General features: G+C 41.8%; 1 protein-coding gene across 6 annotated transcripts in view; it reads right to left on the bottom strand.

Moving 5' to 3' along the window:
- Window positions 1-2,865: 2,865 nt before the first annotated feature.
- The window catches only part of LOC130913260 (zinc finger protein 391-like), an 84,809-nt gene continuing 60,060 nt past the window's right edge, over window positions 2,866-27,614 (bottom strand). The window contains exons 3-5 of one of the 6 annotated variants that reach the window (XR_009062741.1): window positions 18,086-27,341; window positions 16,625-16,851; window positions 3,822-4,401 (exon numbers count right to left, since the gene is read on the bottom strand). Coding sequence is in view for 3 of the 6 variants with exons in the window: in XM_057831722.1 (XP_057687705.1) it covers window positions 26,185-27,341 (1,157 nt within the window). In the remaining 3 variants the exon portion in view is untranslated. Of the gene's footprint in view, window positions 3,490-3,819; window positions 4,402-9,818; window positions 27,342-27,614 lie in introns of those variants that run through there. The other 5 variants (XR_009062740.1, XR_009062742.1, XM_057831723.1 and 2 more) reach the window with 5 other exon arrangements.

Raw genomic sequence — 27,614 nt, 5'->3', positions numbered from 1 at the left:
ATTTTTAGCCATTTGTTGTACAGTTTACATTTGGAGGCCTGAACAGGAACAAAAACTCACCAAATTTTGCACATACATGCGGCTTTGCGTGGATTTCGATAATCTTGCGACGTCACAAAAAAATGTAACAAAATGGCTCAGTGGCGCCCCCTTGAATTTTTCAAAAAGGCGTTTCCTATTAGGTTTTTTTAACGTAGAGCAATGAAATTTGGGGAGTCAATACCTTGTGCAAAACTGCTCCAAAAAGTCTCTTGAACCCATATTCCAAACCCCACAGGAAATCGGGTATTTTGGATCGAATGTGAAATTTTTATCAATTAACAGGGTGCACATTTGAGACCTTGTCACAGAAGGAGTTGGTTGGATCATCTTCAAAATTGGTAATTTTCAAAATGGTGCGTTTTCATTCATGGGTTTGACCTGGGCGTGGTGCCAAAGTCGGCCATTTTTTCGGCAAAATGACAAATTCAGTAAATGACTAATAGCTCCTTGACACAACTTTCAATCTTTTTCATATCTGGCATGTATGTGCGGGATCCCACCCTTAACACGAGTGCATTGAACTATTACCCATTAGGCCTAACGCCCCCTAGTGGGAACAGGAAATGCCTTTTTTTACGAAACAGGCTCCTCCTCCAAGGAAAACAAATCTATTCATCTGAAACCTTCATCGGGGGAGCCATAAGACATGTGTTCAGGTGCCTGATGAAAAATACTGAGGTTTGGTTGAAGCAGAAGGGTCCAACAGGAGAAGTGAACATGACTGAAGCCATTTCGTCTCACCACAAGTTTTGAACAGTCATAACTTGGAAGATCTACAACATATCTGCGCCAAACATCTCGTGCTTGTTGAGTCATAATCTAAAGGGTACTGTAGGGGTCATTTGCATCAACCCTACAGCGCCACAAAATTTGGCACTCTTGGTCGAATTGGCCCAGTTAGAAGATTCATTTTGGTTTTGAATAAGGGCTTGACTGCACAGCTCAGTAGTGGCTCCTTTTTTGTAGTACTCTTAGGTGTGTAAAGAGGCGACTTTTGAGCATGTTAGGTTCTAATGAGATGATTAGAGAGGAGGATCTGCCACCACCCTGACCTGCACACTGTCCGAGTTGCGTGACGTCCGAGTTGCGCTAGATTGCGAGGGCCCGTTCAGTCCTGCTTGCAGGCCTAGTACTGCTTGTTTCCAAATGTTTTTCACAATATTTTAAATTTGATCTTATATTTCTTTTTGGACAGTGCCTTGCAAAAGTATTCGGCCCCCTTGAACCTCGCACCCTTTCGCCACATTTCAGGCTTCAAACATAAAGAAATAAAATTTTAATTTTTTGTCAAGAATCAACAACAAGTGGGACACAATCGTGAAGTGGAACAAAATTTATTGGATAATTTAAACTTTTTTAACAAATAAAAAACTGAAAAGTGGGGCGTGCAATATTATTCGGCCCCATTGCGTTAATACTTTGTAGCGCCACCTTTTGCTCCAATTACAGCTGCAAGTCGCTTGGGGTATGTTTCTACCAGTTTTGCACATCGAGAGACTGACATTCTTGCCCATTCTTCCTTGCAAAACAGCTCGAGCTCAGTGAGGTTGGATGGAGAGTGTTTGTGAACAGCAGTCTTCAGCTCTTTCCACAGATTCTCGATTTGATTCAGGTCTGGACTTTGACTTGGCCATTCTAACACCTGGATACGTTTATTTTTGAACCATTCCATTGTAGATTTGGCTTTATGTTTTGGATCATTGTCCTGTTGGAAGATAAATCTCCGTCCCAGTCTCAGGTCTTGTGCAGATACCAACAGGTTTTCTTCCAGAATGTTCCTGTATTTGGCTGCATCCATCTTCCCGTCAATTTCAACCATCTTCCCTGTCCCTGCTGAAGAAAAGCAGGCCCAAACCATGATGCTGCCACCACCATGTTTGACAGTGGGGATGGTGTGTTCAGGGTGATGAGCTGTGTTGCTTTTACGCCAAACATATCGCTTTGCATTGTGGCCAAAAAGTTCAATTTTGGTTTCATCTGACCAGAGCACCTTCTTCCACATGTTTGGTGTGTCTCCCAGGTGGCTTGTGGCAAACTTTAAACGAGACTTTTTATGGATATCTTTGAGAAATGGCTTTCTTCTTTCCACTCTTCCATAAAGGCCAGATTTGTGCAGTGTACGACTGATTGTTGTCCTATGGACAGACTCTCCCACCTCAGCTGTAGATCTCTGCAGTTCATCCAGAGTGATCATGGGCCTCTCGGCTGCATCTCTGATCAGTTTTCTCCTTGTTTGAGAAGAAAGTTTGGAAGGACGGCCGGGTCTTGGTAGATTTGCAGTGGTCTGATGCTCCTTCCATTTCAATATGATGGCTTGCGCAGTGCTCCTTGAGATGTTTAAAGCTTGGGAAATATTTTTGTATCCAAATCCGGCTTTAAACTTCTCCACAACAGTATCTCAGACCTGCCTGGTGTGTTCCTTGGTTTTCATAATGCTCTCTGCACTTTAAACAGAACCCTGAGACTATCACAGAGCAGGTGCATTTATACGGAGACTTGATTACACACAGGTGGATTCTATTTATCATCATCGGTCATTTAGGACAACATTGGATCATTCAGAGATCCTCACTGAACTTCTGGAGTGAGTTTGCTGCACTGAAAGTAAAGGGGCCGAATAATATTGCACGCCCCACTTTTCAGTTTTTTATTTGTTAAAAAAGTTTAAATTATCCAATAAATGTTGTTCCACTTCACGATTGTGTCCCACTTGTTGTTGATTCTTGTCAAAAAAATTAAATTTCATATCTTTATGTTTGAAGCCTGAAATGTGGCGAAAGGTTGCAAGATTCAAGGGGGCCGAATACTTTTGCAAGGCACTGTAATTGTTTTCCCCAATATTTTAGATCTATTATGCATATTATTTGTAGTGTATTATTAATTTCTTATATTTTAGTATTACACCTTTCATATATGTTCTGCCTTGAAAAATTGTATATATATTTTTTAATATTTGTCTTGTATCACTGTATTTATTTTCTTTTTAAATGTTTTGGTAGTTGTTTCATGAAAAAAAAAATCATTTTCTAATACTTCTTTTTCCTAGGATTTCTTGGGAATTATTTAGGTTTTTTTTTTTTTTCCCCTTCTCGTATCAATCCAAAAATGACGAATCCAGCTGTTTTTCAAGTTTCCGTTCATTTTATTCACATCAAACATTTGACCTAGGACAAAATGTACCCCATGAAGTGTCCAAGGTAATGTAAGTTTGTACAAACTAAACAAGAGTTACAGATCTGCTAGTGTTTTTTCATGACAAAATACCGACCTAATATAAACACGACGAACCTTGCGCTTTGAGTATGTGAACTAGATTTTTGAAGAGGTCTGCATCAACTAAAACAAAACAAAAAAACCTTGAGAAAAAGTTGCCATGGGAAGAAATCCGTGAGCAGGAATTGCTGGTCGTGTCCATGTCGCTCTCGCTCGTGATGTCTTCCTCAGGGACTTAAAAGAAAAAATTAAAAATAACACAAACACACAATGAAATAGGCCTGCAACCAAGCATTATAACTTCTCATTTACCAATTCAAAATGTCCGTAAATGTGTTCAAAAAGGGGAAATTATCTGAAATTGACAGTGTAGAAACCAAGAGCGTAGGTTTGGTCTCAACATTGGTGGGGACGATATAACAGCATAACCTGCAAGTACACTTTTTGCTCAGGACAGGACATATATATGACCCAACAGATTGGGTGTACGTGGACGGCGATCAACCAGTCAATCGCAATGCTAGTGTGGGTAGCACGCACGCAGCAGCCTTTTTTTTTTTTTTTTTTTTTTTTTTTTTTTTTAAATGTACATTGTTAATTATGATTCCATGTCCCCAGAGTCAGCTTCTGCAGCTGGGGGTCGGACCGCCAAGGCCCCCGCCTTTGGCTGCCACCCAACTCTCTATGCACCCGACCCCTTTGGCCCCTTCCACGGGTGGCGAGTGCCCGACCAGGCCCCATGGGGACAGGCCCGGCCACCAGAAGCTTGCCTTCGAGCCCCACCTCTAGGCCTGGCTCCAGAGGGGGGCCCCGGTAACCCGCGTCTGGGCAAGGGAAACCTGACTCAATTTATTTTACTCATCATAAGGAGTCATTTTGAGCCATGCTTAGTCTGGCCCCTCACCTAGGACCTGTTTGTCATGGGTGACCCTGCCAGGGGCTGAAAGGCCCAGACAACATAGCTCCTAGGATCAAGTCCAAGGATCGGTAAAGTCTATTCAGGGGTACTTGAGAGGAGGTTCCGTCGGGAAGTCGAATCTCGGGTTCAGGAGGAGCAGTGTGGTTTTCGTCCCGGCCGTGGAACAGTGGACCAGCTCTACACCCTAGGCAGGATCCTCGAGGGTGCATGGCATGACGGCCGAGGAGCTGAAAATAACGCAACGCATTAGAGGTCGAGGTGAAACACAAGGAGTTGGAGGTGGAAGTCATGCATCTACGAGTGAAAGCTCTGGAGCTAGAGCAGGGTGCGGCTGCTACAGCCAGCCCCACCACCCCACAGTCACCGCTCACCGGTATGCCCCATGAAGGGTTTGATGTTAGCCGGCACATCGCATTAGTTCCGCCTTTCAGAGAGTCCGAAGTGGACTTGTACTTTAATGTTTTTGAAGGCGGTGCAGCTACATTGAATTGGCCCAAAAATGTGTGGCCCTTATTGCTTCAATGTAGGTTAATTGGTAAAGCTCAAGAAGTGTCCACTTCCCTGTCATTAGAAGACTGCCTAAATTACAATATTGTGAAAGCCACCGTCCTTCGCGCGTATGAGTTAGTGCCAGAGGCATATAGGCAAAAAATTAGGAAATGTGGAAAAACTGCCACCCAAACTTATGTAGTTTGCGAGGTAGAAAACAGCTTTGTTTGACAGATGGTGCCAAGCCAGCAAGATTCAGAATTTCGATAATTCACGTGAACTCGTATTGATGGAGGAATTTAAGAATTGTCTTCCTGAGACAATTGTCGTTTATTTAAATGAGCAGAAAACCACCTGCCTTACTGAAGCCGCAGTATTGGCAGATGAATTCGCATTGACACACAAACGTGTCTTCGTCAATAACTCGTCGTGATTCTGCTCCCATTGACAAACCTAGATCCCCTAAAACAACTCGCCGTAATCCTGTCACTTTCTCTTCAGCCGCAGAAACTCGTGAATGTTTTTACTGCCATGAGCGAGGACACCTGATTGGCTCCTGCCCCATCTTGAAAAGAAAGGAAGCCAAAACCAAACCACCATCCTCAATTGCATCCGTTCAGACTAGACAATTTGCTCCGCCTCACATGAAGTTAGCCACACCAAAACGGCAGGTTGATTCAGATTTTCAACCATTTGTCTCAAAAGGTTCAGTAATAGGAAACACAAAACTAGTCGCTATCACTATTCTGCGGGATACTGGGGCAAAACAATCGCTTATTCGTGGGGATGTCCTCCCTTTTTCAGCTGAGTCTTATTCTGGCTCAGATATCACAGCTTTGGGGGTAAAAATGAGTGAGGTGTGTGCACCGTTACATTTTGTGAATTTGAGATCTTGTTTTGTGAAAAGCAGAGTAAAAATTGCCCTTAGACCACATGGAGTTAATGGAGTTGATTTGATCCTCGGGAAGGATTTGGCCGGTGGGAAAGTCTTCCCTTCTCCCGAGGTTAGTGAAAATCCGACACTGCCAAATCATACAAAATTTGTTCCTGTTAAGTACCAACTTCATGATGAAAATCAAACCCAGTCAGTAGACAAAGATCAGCTAAGAGCTGCCCAAAACGCCGACCATAATTTGTGTGATTGTTTTTTTTTTGGGGGGAAATGCTAATATTCCATCATTTATCCATAAACGCATGCCTTTTGGACTCATATCATGCCACTTCATGTAATTACACACATCGCAACACCAAGAAAATGATAGAAATTAGGATCGATTGTCAAGCTAAAAGGACCCGCCCCCGAGATACCGGAAATCTAGCATATTGTGTGCGTGACGTCACGACTAGGAAACAACCGGCTCAGTGCTTAGTACTGAATGGCGGCGATGATGGCGGACAATTTTGTTGCTAGTTGCAGCGACGAATCCGACGTAACGAACATTCTTCTAATGGTGATGAGGAGAGTTATGAACCTTTCTTTGGTGTTTTGGGTTATCAATTTGAGCCCAAACGAAAGCCAATGTAGCCTAAAGAAAGGATCATTGAGGTGAGCAATGAAACGCATTGGCAACACTGGCAACAGATTGTGTGGGAAACACCGAATGGTTTGTTTTGCATTTCTTTTTGTGAAGCTGATACACCGTGACCGCAAAATAATGTATAGAATAATTATTATTTCTTGTGCTATCATCGGTTTTCGCTCTGCCAACCGGCACAAATATGAATGTGATTAGAGGATTTGTTCTATATATTTTACGAGCGATAATTTATACATGTGTCCAGTCCTATATCCAATGTGTGATATGTTTTTTATTATAAAAGAGTACTCACTCTGGCCATTTTCCTCTTTTGCTTTGCCTGGGGTGGTGGGGTGGTCTCATCAGAGCCAGTCATCGTCCTCTTTCTTGATATCTCAGGACATTTAGGTGGCTGCGCGTGTAGGTGGGCACCGCGTCTGCTTTCAGCAGCAATTTCTTAGCAAAACCTGATTTAATTTGTCCATAGTTCGTATAGCTTTCAGGAGTAAAATGTGCACCACACAAAACCGTGCCGGAGGCTGGGTCTGCAAAATTAGCCCTCTTAGCACTGCTGAACTTTACACATTGTCTGCACATTCCAGCTCTTTTTCTCGCGTTCGTGAACTCATGGGTACTACATTGTGACAGGTGGCTATTTGTACACCACATAGCGTGACAGGTTTGAACCATTTTAGCGATTTTTTAATGAAACACGAACGCAACTCTCTTGTTGATAAACAACGATGGCACCTGCCTCGACCTATTGTTTCCTTGTTATGACGTCTCCGCCCTATTCGGCTGTTTCCAGAATACTTTCGGAAATGTTTGTAATTTTCGATAATTGCTCATGAATGTGATTTTTTTGTTAACTTTATTAATATTTGTTGTCTTGCCACATAACGGCTCTATTGATATCTCACAGCCCCTTAGTGTTTTAATACCCTTTAATTTGACTTTTTAAATTTTTGTTAGGAAAAACAGGGTTTCATAGATTGTTTTGTTTATTTTGGCGACTGTCTCCCTCTGAGCCATATAAAGAGACTGCTTTAAATTTTTCGTTTTTACTGGCTTTTCTGGGTGAGGGTTTGACGGGAGGAGCACACCCCATGTTGCGTCCTGAAACCCCTGGACCAGGGCGTAACAGACACGCTGGAGAGACTATGTCTCTCAGCTGGCCTGGGAACGCCTTGGGATCCCGCCGGAGGAGCTGGTTGAGGTGGCTGGGGAGAGGGAAGTCTGGGCTTCCCTGCTAAAACTGCTGCCCCCGCGACCTGACCTCGGAGCAAGCGGAAGATGATGGTATGGTATGGTTAATTATGATTAAGTTGTTTGAGCAACATATAAGGTTATGCAGCACCCCACGTCCCTTGCTTTTAAGGTAGCTCGTAGGAGGTTGTCTCCCTGAAATGTAGATCTTAGAGCAAAAAACAATGAGCACCTCTAGGCTGAATGATCAATGCAAAATAAATCTGTATTGACTTATACAAACTTTCATGTGTATTGGTTCAAGTAATACAACGTTCGATTCAAATCTTTGTTTTCAAAAACTACTAAACGAACATTTTGAAAACTTCCAGAATAAATGTCTGGATTTTTGAGCAAATTTAAATTGCAATATTTGAACAAAAGACAGAAGTCCTTATAATAGGCCCGAAAAGTGCTAGAGACTCTTTATCTGCCCAGATAGTCACTCTGGACAATGTAAGTGTAGCCTCCAGCGCCACAGTTAAAAACCTAGGAGTTTTATTTGACCCTGACTTATCGTTTAAAGCACACATTAAACAAACCTGTAGAACGACTTTCTTTCACCTGTGCAACATTGCCAAAATTAGAAATATTTTATCTAAAAGCGATGCAGAAAAATTAATTCACGCGTTCGTTACATCGAGATTGGATTACTGTAACTCCCTACTTGCAGCTTGTCCTAAAAACTCTCTAAAAGGTCTTCAGCTAGTCCAAAACGCAGCAGCAAGACTTTTAACAGGAACCAATAGAAGAGAGCACATCACCCCTGTGCTCCAGGCACTTCACTGGCTTCCAGTCGAGTTTAGAATTAAATTTAAAATACTCCTTCTGACATTTAAGACCATTAATGGGTTGGGGCCATCTTATCTCACCGATGCTCTCGTTCCATACCGCCCCAACAGAACACTCCGATCTCAGAATGCAGGTCTACTGGTAGTTCCCAGGGTTTATAAAAGTACTGTCGGAGCTAGAGCCTTTAGCCACCAAGCCCCTGTTTTATGGAATCAGCTTCCAGCTACTATTAAAGAAGCCGAGACAGTCTGCACATTTAAGATTAGATTAAAAACGTTCCTATTCGACAAAGCTTATGGTTAGGCTAGTTGAAGTCGGAGTAGACTCACAGTTTAGTTTAAGCTGCACTAGAAGCTATAATGCTGGGGGCAGTACAGCCGCTGAGTTCTATCTCCTTTTCTTACTCTACCTACCACTTGTCTTACTTTATTTCTATTTTCCAATGTTAATATCTAGTTGTCTAGTCTCTTCATCACTAGTCACCCGGTGTCCCCTTTCCCCCCTCCCCTCTGGGGAGGGGCTATTTTTCAGCTGCAGCCTCCTGACTGTCCGGACCCCTGGCTGGATTGACGTCCTCGCTGCTACCCCCGTCTCATCTGACGAGAGGGACCTCTTCTTGCTCCTTTACTCCACTGTATTTTTACGGACTACAATTTCGCTTGCTAATTCCCATTAGCCGTTCTGGGGTTCCTGTCTATCCGTCCTGGGAGTGGATTTCTCCTGACTGTGGTACTCCCCAAGGTTTCTCATTTTTCTCCCAATTGACTCTGGAGTTTTTGGAGTTTTTCCTTGCCGGCATGGAGGGTCTTAAGGATAGGGGATACCCAGGACTTGAACTGTATCTATTCATCTTTGTTGCTTCATTTCTAATTGTGTATCATATTGCCTCTGTAAAGCCCTTTGAGACCTCTGTTGTGATTGAGGGCTATACAAATTGCATTGAATTGAACATGACTTAAATTATCTTAACATACACAATAAATACAAACTCATTTATAATCTCTCAACTATCCAGGAATGCAAAAAATAAACATTTGTCTTAAGACCATTCAACCTTGTCTGTGAATAAAGAAATTGAATATAACAGAAAAAAACTTTTCAGTCAGGGAAAAACAATAAAAATGGAGCTTTGTCCACAAGCATCTCTTTAAGTCTAAAGTTGCACCAGCAGGGGTGGCCACAGCGCCCCGTATGAATTTGTTGGCAACCCCGCTTGCCAGCCAGTATATCGTTAGATTGTAGTAGCATCAATTATGCATTTTGTCCCAAATGCAAAGGCAGGTAAGCCGCTACTCCTCAACCTTCACAGTAGTCCCCCCTTGATGATCCACAGCCAGCATCAGTGATAGAGGAAGATCAGGAAGCAGCAGAACAGAGTCAGTCAGTCACACTGGTCATAGAAGTGAGGCAGGACTCCGCAAAAGCAGGTGTTCGACCTGTTTCTGGACCAACAGGTCCGGACCTGTTGGTCAGCGCTTAATTTGTAAATCATATGTTGCCGGAACGCAAAGTACATATGACAGCGCAGGGATGACTAGACACGCTCAGGTCCTGGAACACAGGCAAAAACTGGTGTCGAAAACAACACGCAAATGCCCACTTGCCATGCTGTGGGACTTACAAGCCTCTATTTCAGATAATATCCAGGGTATAAATGTTATGACAACAATTTACAATTATTTAGGATATATTCTGCACAGCACGGGCAATTGCCCATATAAACAAAGGTGGGACAGTAAACAGTCAGCGATATAACATTGCTATTGATGATTAATCCATGGCTCGGGACTCATCACCAAATATATCACTACAGCCCTTTTCACACACATATCCAGGGAAATTCCCATGTAAAGTGACGCGGGATGAAAAGATGTCCCGAGAACGAAGCGGCTTGGACGCTTTCACAGACTTGTCCCGCGTTGCCCACTACCGCTCTCTGTGCGGGGAGAGCTGCTGGCGCGATTTTATAAATCGGTCATGTACGTAATTTTTGTCGTAACTCCAGCCAATTTAAGCTCTCCAAGACTGTAAGTGGTGGCAAGTGGTAAAATGGGGCCTAAAAAATCCAGCCCGACCCGAGCGGGCATTAAAGCCCGGCCCGAGCCCGGTCAATTAACTTGATTTGAAGGGTCAAGCCCGAAAAAAACAACAACATTATATATTTTATTTGTAAGCTCAAGCTCAAACCCCCAAACCTCTTGAAATTTTATGTTTTATTTGTGAGGACTCAGGATAAGGATGAAAAGGGTGGGATGCGCCAGTCAGACCTGGACAACACTGCTTGCTTCTTGGGAAAACAGACTGGTTGCGTTTTGTGTTAATACATTTGTGACGATGCCTGTGCCTTTTGTAACGAATTCTCAGTTGGTAAAAAAAAAGTTTTCTCAATGTTTAAAAAGTCTGCATATTTTTATGATCATTATAAATGCATTTAAAGAATGAAATAACGCTGGAAAAGTTTGTTAAATACAAAGAGCTGCGGTTTTGCGGACACACAAAGGGGAAGATTAAAAAGGATCACATTTGTGACAATGTCTGCGTAAAAGGTAACGAATTCTCAGTTGGCAGAAAAAAATCGCAAGTTTCCTCAATGTTTAAATAGTCTACATATTTTTATGATCATTTTAAATGCATTTACACAACGAAATAAGGCTGGAAAAGTCTGTTAAATCTAAATAAGCAGATGCGGCTTTGCGGACACACAGAGGGGAAGATTAAAAAGGGGGCATGGCACGCTCTGGTTCTGCACTTATACTGTTTGCAATGACCATATACTGCGCCTTTGCTTTTTTATTCAAGTTATTTACTTATAACAAGTATTTCTTAGTTTAACATCCAAAAATCGTATACATGTTTATACATATATGAATATATATTTATTTTAAAAAGTTAGCGAGTGAGAAGCCCGGCCTGGCCTGACCCGAACGTAATATTTGGACATTTTAATTTGGTTATGTTTTCAATTTAATTTAGCTATTTCTCGCTTGCTATGTTTATAATTGCAATGTTTACCGCTTTGCGTTTTACTGCGAAGAGGGAGGAAGTGACGATAACCCGCTATGATATTTAGCTTTATCAGCCATCGTGCTCCCTGGAATTTAACACCTGCTTTCACGCACACCGCTTCCTGGATAAGTCACGGACATGACACTAGGACACGAACCGCCTAATACCCGCGTAATCTCTGTGTCAGTCGACACGGATATTGTTTTCACACACAACTGCTACACGGGTTAATCCCGCGACATTCCCAGTGTTTCAGAGCATGTGAAAGGGGCTGTAGCTAAGCGTTAGACTCTTTGTCAACGTTAAAATACAATACATTAAAAAAAAAAAAGTTTTTATATTATTATTATTTTCTACACACGAGAGGTAACGGATCTGCCCAAGTAAGTCCCGGAACACAGGGACGCCAAAATCAAGAGGTGGTGGATCCTGTTCCGGCGTGTTCCGGCACAAATTAACCCCTGCTGTTGGTCCAGAAACAGATTGAACAAACTTTGAAGAAAGTAGAATATAAAGCCTGTTTTCAGTTATTTCACTTTTTTTTTTTGCCAAGTACATCATTCCACATGTTCATTCATAGTTTTGATACCTTTAGTAAGAATTTACAATGAAAATAGTAGTGAAAATATAGAAAACTCATAAATGATGAGGCGTGTCCAGACTTGGGACTTTTGTTTCAGGGTCATCAACATTTTTTGCCCCCCCTTCCACAAAAGTCAAACTCTGCCTATGGTTACAAACTGACTATAAAATGTACGTAAAGGCTGGTTACAAACTGTAGAAGTGCCTGCTGTCTCGTTACCTGTAGGCATTGGTTCGAGTTGTGCTGTGCTGTAATTCCAAGTGGTTCCTTGACCTGGATTAGGGGTTTTTAGAGGTCGACAGTGTTTTTTAGCCAGTGCAAAGTTTGCAACGCAGGGAGATATTTTGTCATCTTTACTGGACGAAAATATTAAACCATGGCTGTATTTCCAGTGTTCCAAATGCAGCCGTCCGTGGTACCTCTCCTCTCCAGCCTCTTTCATTATTTGCAACCTGATGAGGTAGCTAGGCTATGTCGTTATGGCCGCAGACTCTCAGCGCTCACACGGCATGGTGTGACTCATTTCTTTTTGTACCCCGCTGAGAAAACATATGATGTCACTTCCAAACTCAAAAGCAACATTTTCTATTCAAAATGCTCTTTGTACATGACTACAGTATTCTTCATTCTAAATACATTATGAGGCAATTGCAAAATAGTCACTAAGGAAGCATTGTTTTACGTGTACGCCCTTATTCAATATATTACGGTAGCAAATGTGTGCTCAATGCTTTTTGTTGTGACGTAATCCTGCCCATCACTGAGAGCTGTGTGGAGCGCACCCATGCGAGTATGTGTTATAAGTTGTGAATGCTGAAATAAATACGCTGGTTTTGGCTGAACGTCAAGACATGCTGTCCTGAATCATTTTTACCACGCACGGGTGGAGAGGTTGCCACCACTGCGCATAGCCCTCGTTAAGGAAACTAACTTTAATCAAATTACTGGTTTGGAAAAATGAACTTGTTAGATTGTTCGTTACTAAAACAATCAGATTACAGTAACGCTTAGTGACAAACACTGCTTGGGGGAAATCACTGCTTTATTACATGATAGGTTATATTATATCCAGGGGTGGACATAATTTTTTTGCCCAGGTTCTCAGAGGAGGACCTGGAGATGTGACTTGGTCCTCATTGAGCTTGAGAGCCAACCCGCCTGATGCTATAAATTTATGACAAGCTTTACTTAGAGCCAGTTAACTTTAATTAATTATATTAACAATTAATGCTTGATTAACATCAACTGGCACAACAAAATTGCCATTACTTTGAAGTGAAATGTAAAGAAATAAAAAGCACCAGTTCAAAATAAAGGGCATTATGCGGCTCCCACATTAACTCCAAGCGTTTTTAAAAGTGGGATGTCCTCCTCATAAGACCTCATTGAACGTGCATGTTTAGCTTTGTAAAATGGGAGTAAAAACACGTTTGTCAGTGCATGTCGCTGTTCATTACCTTTACTTGTCCATAGGGCGAGTGGGGTCCTGTTTGACATCGATAGTTTGCTTAATTGCCACATGCTGGTTTTTTTCGTGCTTTTCAAAGTTTGGATGGCTGAAATTCTTTCACCCTACATAATATGCGCTGCTCTTATCGGCGACATTGGGATTCTCACGGCACATTTTGTACCGCATTTCCGTGCGAGCATCATTTGCTTCTAGCCATGGTACCTCCTGTAGCCACTTTTCAGCAAATGTCCTTTTTTTCGGGAGGTCCGGTGACGTCTCTGTCGTCTGTCTGTCTTTTGACGGGGGTGGGGGAACACGGAAGTAATTACTCAGTGTGGCCTGCCTCTTTGACATTTTGAGAAGTTATTTTCTCGTGTCCGCCGCAAATACAGTGGTCAGCCATCGGTACGCAAAAGCGTATGGAAACCGTTGAGGGCCAGCGCGTTTGTCTACGTCCAGTATGCATGTGCGCATGCGGACCACTTATGTGCACCCCTGATTATATCGAGTGAGATGTGCGCAAGAGTTACGGTGCATAAAAAAATAAAAAAGTTAACATCACATATACTGCAGTAGTCACGTATGTTCTCTGCAGCACAACACCACTCCTTGACAATGAATGAAGTGATGAAGGTGATGAGGTGCCGCTCACAACCGTTAGAATGAGCACGCTCACAGTAATGCTCATAGAACAAAAATATGATGCGTTAAGTTAATGTTGGCCCACAATATGAATGCGTTCATGCACAACACTGGCATTGGGGGTGCTTCTTGTTTTAGCAGAAACCACATAGGTTGAACAGTCTGTGCTGGATCCGTTGGAACAAAGACCGGGACCCACTGCAGTTTGACATCACTGCTTTAGATTCAACTTCGAGGACCTATGCCGCTCTTGCCAACTCCATATGAAACTTAATTTATGAAGGCATTTTAGGGTCTCACAATGTGGCAAATGTCAACTTTGTTGCGGAAACCGAAGGTTGAGGAAATGACTGACAAACAGGCCTTAAGGTCAAAGTGGAAATTCAATTCACTCTTAATTTCAGTGGAATTAAAAAATACTTTTGACTAATGCCTTCAGTAGTCACCTTCCAGTTACATAGTCAAATACTAAAACTAGACAAGCTTGACTCATGCTCTTTTATGACTTCTTTTTTCAAATGAAGGGCGAGCACATTGTGAGGGTTAACCTCAACTTTCTTTAACCTCGGTCATTGCGACAGACCGGAAACGGCAAAGAGTTCCATGTGGGTGGAAAGAGGGGGGAGCATCATTTATGTTTATTATGATCCGCTAATGATGCTAAAATTAGCCCACTACGTGGTAAAAATAAACAGCACGCCGCTTCTTGTAATCCCTGGCTGCGTCACATTCACACGTTTTGCAATTGTCGTGACTGAGAAGGGAAATTGCATCACCGTAATACTCAGCAGAAAAAAAAAAAACAGCTAAAATTGCTCATGCAATTAACCCATTTCCCCATTTTTGCCCAGACAAACATTCAAATCAGGTGTGTTAGTTCCTTTTAAGTAGTCAACAATGTACACAAAAAACGTATTGACCATAATTTTCAGATTATAAATCGATACTATTTTCCTTGCTTTGAATCCTGTATAGTCTGGTTTGGCTTACATGCAGAGGCGTCGCGTCCCATTAGGCAAACCGAGTGTGGAGTGAATGAATAATGCAATTGGGGGGGCTCTTTGAGTGTCCTAAAAAGTATATGAGAGCGAGGCGTTATTAGACTTTTATTAAATATGCTATTGCTCCAAATCCAACTTATCCCCTTACTTGCACACGCTTGAAAGGCCCCATGTTGTTGCCTGGGCCGCCCGGGGACCCTTGCTACACCTCTGCTTACATGTGGATGTTTAAAGATGTTTAGTCTGTAAATATAATATAATAAATTATGGCGACCATATTTTGATTTCCAAAAAGCAGGATACTCGGCCCGGCCTCAAGACACTTGAATTTTACTTGAAGTTCACTTAAAGATGCCTTATTACTTTAATATATTTAAAGTATACCTCCTCCATCTGTATAGAAAATTTCAGTTTTATCAAAAAATAAAACAAATATAGAAAATTCAATTTCGCAGCGGTTACCGAACAGGCTTTGTTATTCCTAAAATGTTAACGCAAAAAACGACAACAAAAAAACACTGGAATTAAATAGTGATTTAAAAAAAAAAGGCCTCTTCTGTATTGGCGAATCCTTGACCAACATAATAGCTGTATTTTCAATTCTTACTGAACAAATAAATAATCTGAAATAATGTTCTAAATAATACCTATTCTGTCGAAAATCCAGCCTTAACAAAAAGCTCATTTCTCTTTCCAGTGAAATCATGTAAATCAAACCGTAGCCTCCAGACTATCACTACAATTGTCGATGAAAAATTGTTATTCCCACTGTTATTATTCTCATTCAATGTTCTAAATTACACGCAAACAAAATAAAATAAATCAGCTGGGTAACGATGCGACACCAAACGGGATTTTACAAATCACACCAGTACAAAGCTCCGACAGAAGGCAACAGTTGCCGAAAGGTAAGTTTAGCAAGTGAAAATACCGATAGCCTGTAAGCTCCTGTCGGCACGACTCACGAAGGTTTGTTTGTGAATTAAAATTGACAGTTGACGCGATGATAAAGTCAGTCTGTGACTGCTCACGTGTGCGCAAATTTGTATCCAAAGTAGAATAAATGTATTTTCGACTTAATTACACTTTTGGTACATGAGCATTTGATTTTATAGGTATTGAACACTAGTCTTAACAAATGGGCAGGCTCTCTGTGATCACGTCACTGGCAGCATAGTGCTGTAGTATTCTGTGCAAAGCATCAGTCGAGAAGCCGGACATTTTCAAGAAATTATAAAACCCCGCCGGACAGGATGTAAAAAGTGGACATGTCCGGGCAAAGGAGGACGTTTGGTCACCCGATAATAAACACATTGTGGACACCTGCGGCTTATAGTCCAATGCGACTTATATAGGAACAAATGCGGTGTATGAGAGGACGCCAGATTGGCGAGGCAGCCTGGAGGGAGCCGCCACGGCCTCAAACCATGGATGCACGCAATCAACGGAACAGAGACAAGCGGGAGGGAGCCACCACAGATAGGCACAAGCGGCCCAGAGGGAGCCCATACGGACGCCAGGATGCCTGGACGGACGTGGACAGGCGTGCCTCCAGGCCGAGACCTTAACCTGATTTTAACTGGATATTCATTTTATGTCTTTTAGAATGCTGCTTAAAAAAATGTTTTTAAGTCTTTCCTAAATAAAGGTGTTTGAAATTGAAACGGTTTAGTGTCCCTTTTCTGCCAGTGGAGCTAGGTTGATATAAAAAGAAGCCTCACACACCTTTTGTGACAAAAGCAAGTCCATCCAGTGGTGTGTTGTGATGTTCAAACAGCGACTTTTTCACAGTGTACAGTCCTTCCGCCTGACCATTTGACTGGACGTGCCCAGGACTGGATGCGATGTGCTTGAATTGCCATTTCTTTTCAAAGTCCTGGAACTTTCCCTCACGGTTTGCTTGGGTGCGAGAGAAGTGGTTCACTTGGGTTGCTGTTGTGGTAAGTGGCACACTGTAACACAACATCCTCAGTGTGTTTATTTTATTATTTAACTTGTCCTGTTCAGCTGCTTTGACGCATAGAATAGGAATCTGAGTGTCCTTATGGTCTGAACAGTTTGAATGTATTACATGGGAGTTTGATATTGTTACGGTCTGCGAATACAGAGAACAAGACTGGACCCAAAACCAGTCAACAGAGGGGAAGCGTTCGGGGATTTATTAATCACATAAAAAACAAAACACGCCACCGCGGAAAAAAGGGATTATCAAAAGAGGTCCGTGACAAATAGGTCAACGGGGATCAATAACGCGAAAACTGAGCGGTGGTCAGAGAGCCAAAAAGACAAAAATACACTCAATACCTGCACAAGGCAGAGGATCACAAAACTAAGACGTCTGACGAACTAGATGACAAATACAAAGCGACTCAAAAACAGTATGTGTGAATGGCGACCAGCAACCTAATCTCTCGGCATCGTTGTCTTGGTTCGCCATCATTTATATATTAGTGTTGATTAGCTGGAACTCGCTGCTGGTGCGATGTCGAGAATGCTCCCAAGGAAACAAAATCTAACCAGCAGCGGATCATGACGGATATACAGTGGTACCTCTACATACAAAGTTAATTCGTTCCAGGACCTTGTTTGTAAGTCGAAATGGTCGTATGTCGAGCAGGATTTTCCCATACGAATACATTATAATTCCATTTAATTCCATAGCCCGAAAACTTACACTAAATGTTCAATAAATATCGTTACTATTGCAAATATCAATTACAAAGAGCAAAACAAACACATTATGAATGATATCGGAATAATAATAAAAGCAATAATAATAATGATACCTTTAATAATGTAACAAACCGGGTTCTAATGTGGCGAAAGTATTTGCGTGGTGTACTTGAAGGCATCGTGTGGCTGAGTGAGCCTTTTTCACTTTCACTTAGTTTACTTGCTGTGGGGGACAGTAGGCACAAGTTGATGGAATAAAAGATGAGAAAGCTGACGATTTCTTTGGCGATGTTACCACAATAATAATTGCCACCTTAACTTACAAAAACTGGCGAACGGAGGAGGACCGTCATAGAGCGTTATTGTTGAGCGAGCCATTTCACGGATGTGCACCCCACGCTCATATTTTTCTATCATATCGATCTTCATATTGTTGGAATTCACCCCCCGGGCCAAGTCGCACAGAAAACGGCAACAGCCGAAAGAAGTGGTGCTCCGCTGCTTAACACTTACGTGCGCCAACTGGGAGGGCAGATATTCCGCGCGTTCACCTCTTGTGTTACCCCTTTGTTCCAAACTCCATTTGACTCCATGTTCCAAAAGTTTGAAGAAGGCTCACTGAAAACAGGTTGACAATTTATTCGTCGACAATGGTCAAAAACAAGGCAAAAAACAGACGACGGAGGAACAATTCTTGATCCAAAACAAGGCTACATAGAAAATGTTTTCGAGCAGCAAAATCTGTGTGATCTCAGTGCCCAGTAAGAGTGTGACAATATCTCGATACAGCGATATATCGCGATATTTTGCAACCCGATGGGTTATCGATATGCTCCCGCCAAGAATCGATACTTTTATTTAACATATTGGCCATACAATGGAGTATGGATGCTGTAAACTGCTCAATGTTTGTTGAGCAATTCCTTGGCGGTCCACTAGGGGCGCTCGGGAGTGGCGGTGAGGGTAAAGTGTGCACAAGTTGTCTAGAGAAGAAGAGAGGGAGCTCCAAGTGGGTTGAAAAAATAAAAAAGCTCCGTGAGAACGGTGGAGGAAAAAATGAGAAAAATATTGCTACAAATCACACATGGGGACACACTTTAGATTTTACACCAACAAGAAAGGAAGTAAGGTGAACAAGGACTTTGCTGTATGCAAGAATTGTCTAAGAAAAATAAGTTTCACTGGGAGCTGGTGACGTAGTGGACACTGGAGTTTGTGAGCTTCGCTTTCATCACTTGAGGTAAGAAAGTTTTGCAATGTAATTGACTTTTTAATTTACATGTGTTATTTTGATGACATTTGGTGTTGAATGATATAAAATTAACCAGGACCCTAAACTGGATGAAAATGAATATCGAACAAGCCCACATGAATTAACCGATTTATTTGAGAACCAATTTCAATCTAGTTTACTACACAAACAGTTATTACTGTCATTTTGATACAATAAGCTATAAAAATGGTTTGAATAGGTTCCAAGATATATAAAGTGATGTGCATGATAATTAATGTAGCCTACATATTAAATAAAAATAGGTAATTATTGATGTAGCCTACATATTAAAAATAGGTAATTATTGAATTTTTAATATCTATACATTCAATTCATATTTTTTTTAATTCAATACTTCCAACACAAAAAAAAAAAAAAAAATCAGGATTTCAACTCAAACGCTATGAAGTAGCTAATATTTTTTGTTTTATTTTGTTGTTTTTAAGGTGAGGAAGACTGTGACTGAGCAAGTCTGACATCTTAAATGCTGAAGCAGATAGCGGAAGTGCTCAAACCAAGCAACAAAGGTCATATACGAAGAAAAGACCCACCAATTTTATCATTGCCCCACTCCAAGCTCAACTGCTGACGCCTACGGCACTTTTTATTTATTTATTTTTTTAAAGATTTAAAACTTTAAAGAAATTAAGGGTGCCATTCATCATGATCTCTCCAAGCGATATCAGTGGTCGTGGTTGGTTTCCTCTATATGTGCAGGGGCACACTTTGCAGTAGATTTATATTTTACAGCAATGTTGCACAGAAAAGGTGTCACTGTTTAATAAATGACTTAAACAGTATTTTTTCTATTTTTAAATATCTTTTTTTTTCTTTTTTCGTTTCAACAGTTGTATCCAATTTCTGACCAATATATCGATAATCGCTGTATCGTGATATAATCGTTATCGTGAGCCTTGTATCGCGAATCGTATCGTATCGTGAGGTGCCCTGAGGTTCCCACTCCTAGTGCCCAGTGTTTTTTAAATCCGTGGTGGAGCAGGCCGGGCCGAAGGTGTGGCTGAGTGTTGTTTCGGGACCATCCCTCTGTGGCCAGTTTTGGGCGGTTAGGTTCGTGGATGGGACGTGGTTGCCACAGCGACCAAAGCTGGTCTTGACGTCCCAAGCGCCCGCTATCAACTTTGTTATCCGGGCTGGCACTACTTGTTTTAGGACAAAGCGCGCTGCTCTTTGTCCTTGTTGTGGCCAGGAGAAATGATTGCGATCGTTGGTGCGTCAATCTTGCTCGTGAAGCACACGTTGGGCTTCTGTGAAAAGATGTCGTTGTGTATCTATTCTGCTTCTTTTCATTAAACTATGGTGTGCTATTTATTTTATATTAGGTGTGTTTAGAGTAGTTCAGTCCTACAGTAAATATGAGAAATTATACTATTCCCTGATTAATTATATTACGTGTGTTTGAGTAATGCAAACAGTTAGTCGGTGCCTACGAGAAATGGTACCATTTTTCCATTTCCCCCTCATGAGCCCCGATAAGGTGATTCACTTTACTGTGTTCAAGGGCATGGAGTGAAGTCTGCCTAAACTATAGTTAGATGAATGTGTTAGACTAATGCAAACAATTATATGGTGTGTGCGAGAACGGTACCTATTCCATTCTTGTAACTGGTAATGGTAAGCATCACCTTTTTTCCTTTTTTTCACTACCTACACTAGCATTGTTGGAATCCATGTTGATTCCTCTCACATGAAAATCTGCCTTGCATCAGTCTTGCGGGAAAACAAAGACACTGTGGTGTTGTCATAGATCGTCGGATTTCAAACATGTCGTCGGATGTAGAAACAAATGTCGAGTCAAATTTTACGTCGGATGTCGAAAAGATGGTGTATCGAAGTGATCGTATGTCGAGGTACCACTGTACTCCCATTGTGGTTGTTCATTACATTTACTAGGAGAAAGCACCGAGGAGGGGCTTTCAAAGAGCATCATCTCTCGTTTTACTTGGTCTACTGACTTCAAGTAAAAATGAGGGTGATGTTAAACTTCCACACTTTCGAATGAGGGGTCCATGAAGCGCGTGGGTGACATAATCGCCAAGTTATGAAGCTTGTAAGATGGCACAGGATGCGCCGGCGCGTCCACTGAACTTAGTGGGTCAATATCATGTCAATGTCAACCACGGGTTACTGAAGATGCACGTTTAAAATAGTCATGGAAAATTAACATTTTCTCAATGGTGTCTTTCACCCTGAAGGGACATTATCTTTTTGCTTTTTTTAAAAATTATAAATAACTGCCAAAAAGACCCTAAATTGTGAGCCAGTTATTTTTTATACACATTTTTGTAATATTCATGCAATTATGAAAATATTGACATTATTAATCCATTTATTACATTACTTATTGTTGAGTATTTGTGAGATCTGTGGGATGTGTAGATTCCAAGAGGCAGCGTATTTTGACTTTATATGAATTACATCATCAGTGAATAAAATGTTTAAACTGCAGTCTATGTTTTGATACTTTTATTGCAGATTTTTAAAACCAGCAGTAACAAGGAAAAAAAATCAAGTAAACAAAATTGTAAAAAAAAATTTTTTGCCTGATCGTCAATTGCCAAGTTGGGTTGATCGTTGATTGCTAACGATCATGCGACTTAATTTCATCGCAATTAATTCATTCTAAATCAGGTGAGCTAGTTCTTTTGACAATAGAGTGGATACACTTCACACAAGGTTCCGATAAAGCACATTAGAGATGTCCCGATCTGATATTTGGATCGGATTGGACGCCGCTGTGGAAAAAAATGCGCATCGGTATCGGTAAAATTCCGATCCAGACTTCCGATCAGTTTTTCAAAATCCGTTCCGGGTTTTCTAGCGCACCGATTTACCTAATTCATTCCAGTTCTTGCTTCGGTTTCCCTAAAATTCGGTCCGCATTTTATGGCACACCTTCAACACACTACATTTACATTACCGTCTCCCAATTTACCGAGAGACTTTATCGGTAAAAATGTCAGCTGTGTGGGATCATTTCACCTTAAAGGACGACAAAGACGAAGAGGCAGAGTGGAACATATGCCACAATAAAGTGAAGCGTAGTGGTAAAGCTGTAAGAAGTTTTAATACAACCAACCTAATCAAGCATTTAGTGAAATACCACCACAAACAATATAAGGAGTATGTTAAGAAAACCGAAGACAAAAAGAAAGGTCCTACGCAACTAACACTGGCACAAACTTTTGCTATGCATGACAAACTGGCACTCGACAGTCCCAAAGCCCAGGGAATAACAAGAGTCATTGCCGAAGAATTCATTCTGGATGACGAGCCATTATCTCTCGTGAGTAAAGACGCACCATCCAACACTTATGCTGCATTCCAGAGAAGTGGGAAGTCGGATTTATCCCACTCGGATAGTACCAGTTCCGACCTCAAAACGTTCCAAGCAAATGTAAACAACAAAGATGGCTGATCGCGACGAGGTGTTTTTTATTTTGGCCATCCAAAGACATTTTGACCTTCAGCGAACCTGCCTTCCTGTAAGTGATCAAATAGTAGAGGAAAAACGATGGCTGCGTTATATAGCCCACACTATAGACAGCCTTTTTTTTAGTTACATCCTTTGCTGATCGTCAATATAAAAACATAGCACAACAAAGATAATTCACTGTATGAGAAAAAAATACATGGCGTCTCATATAAACTTAATTTACTTCATTATTGTGTTATCATTCAATACGTTTTCATGAGCACCATTTTGTCCAGTGACGTCAGATTGAAACAACTTGGAAGTCTTCAAAACAGTTTTAAAACTTTCACATGCCGAAAGTAGACAGAAGGGAAATTATTGAATAACGGGAGCAATTTTAACAACTTTTAACAGTTGATTCGCAAAATTAAATGAACTGAATGTAGTTTAAAGCTGCTGATACAGAATGGGGACTTCAGTATTTTATTTACTGTTTTAAAATGTTAACTTGATACTGAAATAGTCGTTTATTTAAACCTGAGAGGCTTTTTATACAATTTTTGTAACTAATGTATGAAACATTAAAAGCATCTAATAGCTTGGGGGATTTGTGGGATTTTCCACTGAGGTTGTTGTGTGTTTTGCTTTTTTAAGACAGTTTACAATATTATTTGCACGTTTTACTGAGTGACTATGCCATTTCTGTTTGATATTTATAATGTTTTGTGTTTGTCACTGAATAAACAGGTCAGTTTCTTGTTACCAACCATTGTGTGTTATTCAAACTCACCTAATTCAGCTGGCTAGTTGTTATCAAGACTACTAAAACCTTTTTCAACATGAGTCTGACAACTAAGTAAGGAGGCTAAATAACTTTAAACTTTAACACGTGCTCAGATAGATCGGTATCGGTATCGGCCAGTATCGGTATCGGATCGGAAGTGCAAAACAATATCGGTATCGGATCGGAAGTGCAAAAACCTGGATCGGGACATCCCTAAAGCACACCAAAAAGGCAAACAGGATTTGAAGAAGGTCCACAGAATACAATCGTCCTGCATGCACAAACAAATGAAGCCAGCATGGACGACAGGCAAAACATCGCTTCTCACACCAACACACGTCTCTTAACCTGATCCTTCTGAGTGAATCGTTGACAAACTGCGCTGAAATAAAGGTTTTACTCCAGTGTGGGTTCTTGTATGCACTTTTAAGTGTTGTTTTAGAGCAGGGGTCTCCAATCCAGTCCTTATGGGCCGCTGTGGGTCTTCGTTTTTGTTCCTATCATTAGAGCCTGACTGCAATTACACTTGTAAGACACTAGATTGGTGCAAATTTTTGTTGGAAAGAAATCCTGCACCCACTACAGCCCTATGTGGAATATGTTGGAGAACCCTGCTTTCCAGTGAAAACTTGACTGCAAACTGAGCAAAAAAAGGTTTTTCACCAGTGTGGGTTCTCCTGTGTTAGAGTGCCTGTGACAGCATTAAAAAATATTAAATAACATTATTATGTGAATTAGAATCATATTTTGAGACAATTCGACCAGATACAACAATTTGGCAAAGCGAAGATGACGAGAAATTAGTCTTTTAATCTGCCGTTTAGCCCCGCCTGTCATTATAGCGCTCTAACGTCCCCAGCTGGAGAATGACGTCGGCAGGTCACGATTTCATCTGATTTAGAATTCAGCCCATTGAGAGGGAAGATTCAGAACGAGGAAAATACGACAGAGCAAAAAATGTCATTTCAATCTCTACTCCAATATTTTTACAGGAAATTCTTTAAGTATTTTTTCTCAATCGCCAAATAAATGGTATGGTCATGACAAATAAGTCTTGTGCTAAATGGAATATAAAATATTAAAGATGCATTTATTCAGTACGACACAGCAAAATTACTGCATAATGGTCAAAACTGTCGACTTCTAGCACCTCCCTATCGTTATTTTATGCCCCCGGAGTTAGTCCAGCTTTTGTCAATTCCCTACCCCGGCTTTGGAGGAAAGAGGGTAAACAAAGCAGAAGGCGTGACATCTAGCCGACATGCTAACCCGAACCGAGAGGCGTTTCCAAGTGTTATTGTCCCCTTTCAAAAATGAAAAAGCACACAAAACTACCCTGGGTCATGTCACATGGCTGCGGGGTTGACTGTCTTCACCAATCGGCAAACCTCCGGGGGCGAGCAAGTTACAAAGAAAAAACACACAAAACTACCCCCGGGTCATTTCACATGCTGCGGGGTTGACTGTCTTCACCCATTGGCAAACCTCCGGGGGGCGAGCAAGTTACAGCACGTTGTTCCCCTGCTGCTCGTTGAGGGGGAAGCAGGTGGAAAATGACCGCCGAGTGGCTGCTCCAGTCTTTTTCGTCTTTCGAAAACAAAAAATGGCACAAAAATACCCCAACTTATGTCACACACGGCGGCGAGGGTGACAGCCTTCACCGATCAGCGGCGAGCAAGTAACAGCTCGTCGTTCCCCTGCTGCGAGCAGGAATGCTCGTTGCCGGGGAAGGAGCTGGAGAAAGACCGCCGGACAAGCCGGCCGAAGTCGGAGGACCGCGTGGCTGCCCGAGCCCAACCCGAGAACAGCGGTCTATTGGTGGGCAAAGAAAGAGGGTAGACGGGGCTGGCGGTCGTCTACCGAGTGGCCTTCTCGATGGACAATTAGCCACAAAATGCAAGCCAACTCCTTATTAAAACGTGTGCCATGATTCCAGTATTTGAAATAATACAAAACACGTAGTTACTCACTTCCTCGTAAGTCCAATGGTCCCACAGTTGTCGGACTTGTTTTGGCTAATCTCCACGGTGGATGGGAACTTTTTGAAAGCCAAAAAGGCTCACACGCCTCTCCCTGGCGCAGCAACAAAAGCCTGTAGCACATTGGGCTGGCATGATGCGAAAAATAAATGAATTAATCGGCAAAATCAGCTGAATCCACAGTCCATCTGCATGCGATAAAGCAATGCTGTATTGTGAGATACTGACCCTGGTGACGTCAAATTCTCCCTGAATCCAGGAAGTCATTCATTTTCATGGCACGGAATTCAAAAAATTAAATATTATAAAAATCGATCGCTTCCACACAAATCCAAGCGGTCCATTTCTTTCAGGAGCATAAAATACAATGTGAAATATGAAATAAACATGCTTTTTGCTGTCATAGGCACTCTAGGGTTTCCCTTAGAAAAAATCTTTTGACCACAAATTGAGCAGGAAAAAGGTTTTTCCTTCAGTGTGGGTATTTGTCAAGTGATGCCTTAGGGGCTGTTTACAAGGTGATGTTGCGACACCAAGACGCAAAGATTGTGTTGTTGAATGGCCTCGCCGTCACCATGTGAAGGCGAAACAGAAGACAAAGACATAAACTTTTCATTTTCGGCCTCCAAAGCGGAAAGATTTGATTGCGGGGCTTGCTCCGCAACGATATAAATGGAAAGCTCTCGCGCCAATGATGTGAGCACTCGCAGACGTCACTTTGGGCATGCGCAGCGCTGGTGCTAAACATTGAAAACAGCAAACATGGTGGAAGGTCTGCTTTAATTGACTGATTTTATAACATTTTTAATTTAAATAGTTTTAATGTTTGCATTTTTGCAACTTTTAGAGTTAAAGTAACAAACCCATGGATGCCACTGCTTGGAGTGGGTGGGTATGTTGTCTTCCAGGCTGAGCAGGTTGTTGCTGTCAAGGAAGAGCATCATTAGCTGTCACCTTGTAAAACGGCACTGTACCCTAGGGATGACATGAATTCTACATTGTTTTCACGTTTCATTTCATCATTGTTTTGTGTGATCATCCGGATGGAGACGGAACAGAGACGGTAGACCATATAAATGCAAGCGTGACATTTGTCGCATCATGTAAACGGCCCCTCAGAGTGAACCCTTGACCAGGAACTGATCAGGAAAAAGCTTTCTCATCAGTGTGGGTTCTTGTGTGTGTGTTTAAGGTGCTCTTGCGACTGAATCTTTGACCACAAATTGAACAGGAAAAAGGTTTTTCTCCAGTGTGAGTTCTTGTGTGTTGTGATAAGTTTGCCTTCTCAGTGAACCTTTGACCACAAACTGAGCAGGAAAAAGGTTTTTCTCCACTATGGGTTCTTGTGTGTCTTTGCAAGGTGCTTTTGCGACTATATCTTTGGCCACAAACTGAGCAGGCAAAAGGATTTTCTCTGTTGTGGGCTCTTTTGTGTCTTTGTAAGGTGCTCTTGTGACCAAACCTTTGGCCACAAACTGAGCAAGCAAAGGGTTTTTCTCCGGTGTGGGTTCTTTTGTGTCTTTGTAAGGTGTGCTTTTGACCGAATCTTTGGCCACAAACTGAGCAGGTAAAAGGTTTTTCACCAGTGTGGGTTCTTGTGTGTCTTTGTAACGTTTGCTTTTGACTGAATCCCTGACCACAAACTGAGCAGGAAAAAGGTTTTTCGCCAGTGTGGTTTATTATGTGTGTTGTTAAATTCCTCTTGCGACTGAATCCTTGGCCACAAAATGAGCAGGAAAAAGGTTTTTCTCCAGTGTGGGTTCTGATGTGTATTTTTAAGGTGCCCTTGTGTCTGAATCTTTGGCCACAAACTGAGCAGACAAAGGGTTTCTCACCAGTGTGGCTCCTCATATGGGTACGGCAAGTATACTTATTAGCGAAGGTTTTCCCACACTGAGAGCATTTGCAGAGTTCGCCGTCACTGTGAGTTTTCTCATGACCTTCATCATCACTGTCAGGCAAGTGTGACGTAGCGTCGTCGCTATCTGAAAGCGGAGCGATAAAGCCGTTTGCTTGCAATCCTGTTGAGCTGCTGCTGCCGCTTGGAGGCCCCGCCCTTTTCCTGGTCTCACTCAGAGCCTCTTCAATCTTCAAGGGCTCATCAGTCCACCTGGTGATATCGTCCTCCTCTTTAACATATTGCAGCTCTTCCTCCTCCTTTTTGATTGGAAGTTGCTCTTCTCTCTTTTGCAGTTGAGGGTGCTCTGGCTCTTCTTGTTTCATTTGTGGGTGCTTAACTTCCTCTTTAAAGCCAGGAGGCTCTGACTCAAGTCGTTCAGGACCAAGATATTTTTTTAAACCTGCGAGACACAAGAAGACCAATAATAAACTCCAAAAATCAATAACATTTGGATGAACATTTTAAAAAAATCATGGAAAGCATTTCTACCTGATTAACCTTTAACACTAGACGTATCGGCGGCGACACGTTTACGCATATCATCTTTGAAGCCTCGTCACGCTGTAGTTTTGTCACCCACATGCCGCTGGTTGGTCTCATTTCAAAGTTGAGCTCCACGCCCGTTTTTGGCTGAAGTCAATCGACCAAGTAAAACGGGAGATAATGACATTTG

This window comes from Corythoichthys intestinalis, chromosome 3 (genome assembly GCF_030265065.1).
Source record: "Corythoichthys intestinalis isolate RoL2023-P3 chromosome 3, ASM3026506v1, whole genome shotgun sequence".
Taxonomy (NCBI): Eukaryota; Metazoa; Chordata; class Actinopteri; order Syngnathiformes; family Syngnathidae; genus Corythoichthys; species Corythoichthys intestinalis.
Note: the sequence above shows the minus strand (reverse complement) of the source record. Positions and strands in the feature narration are given on the sequence as shown.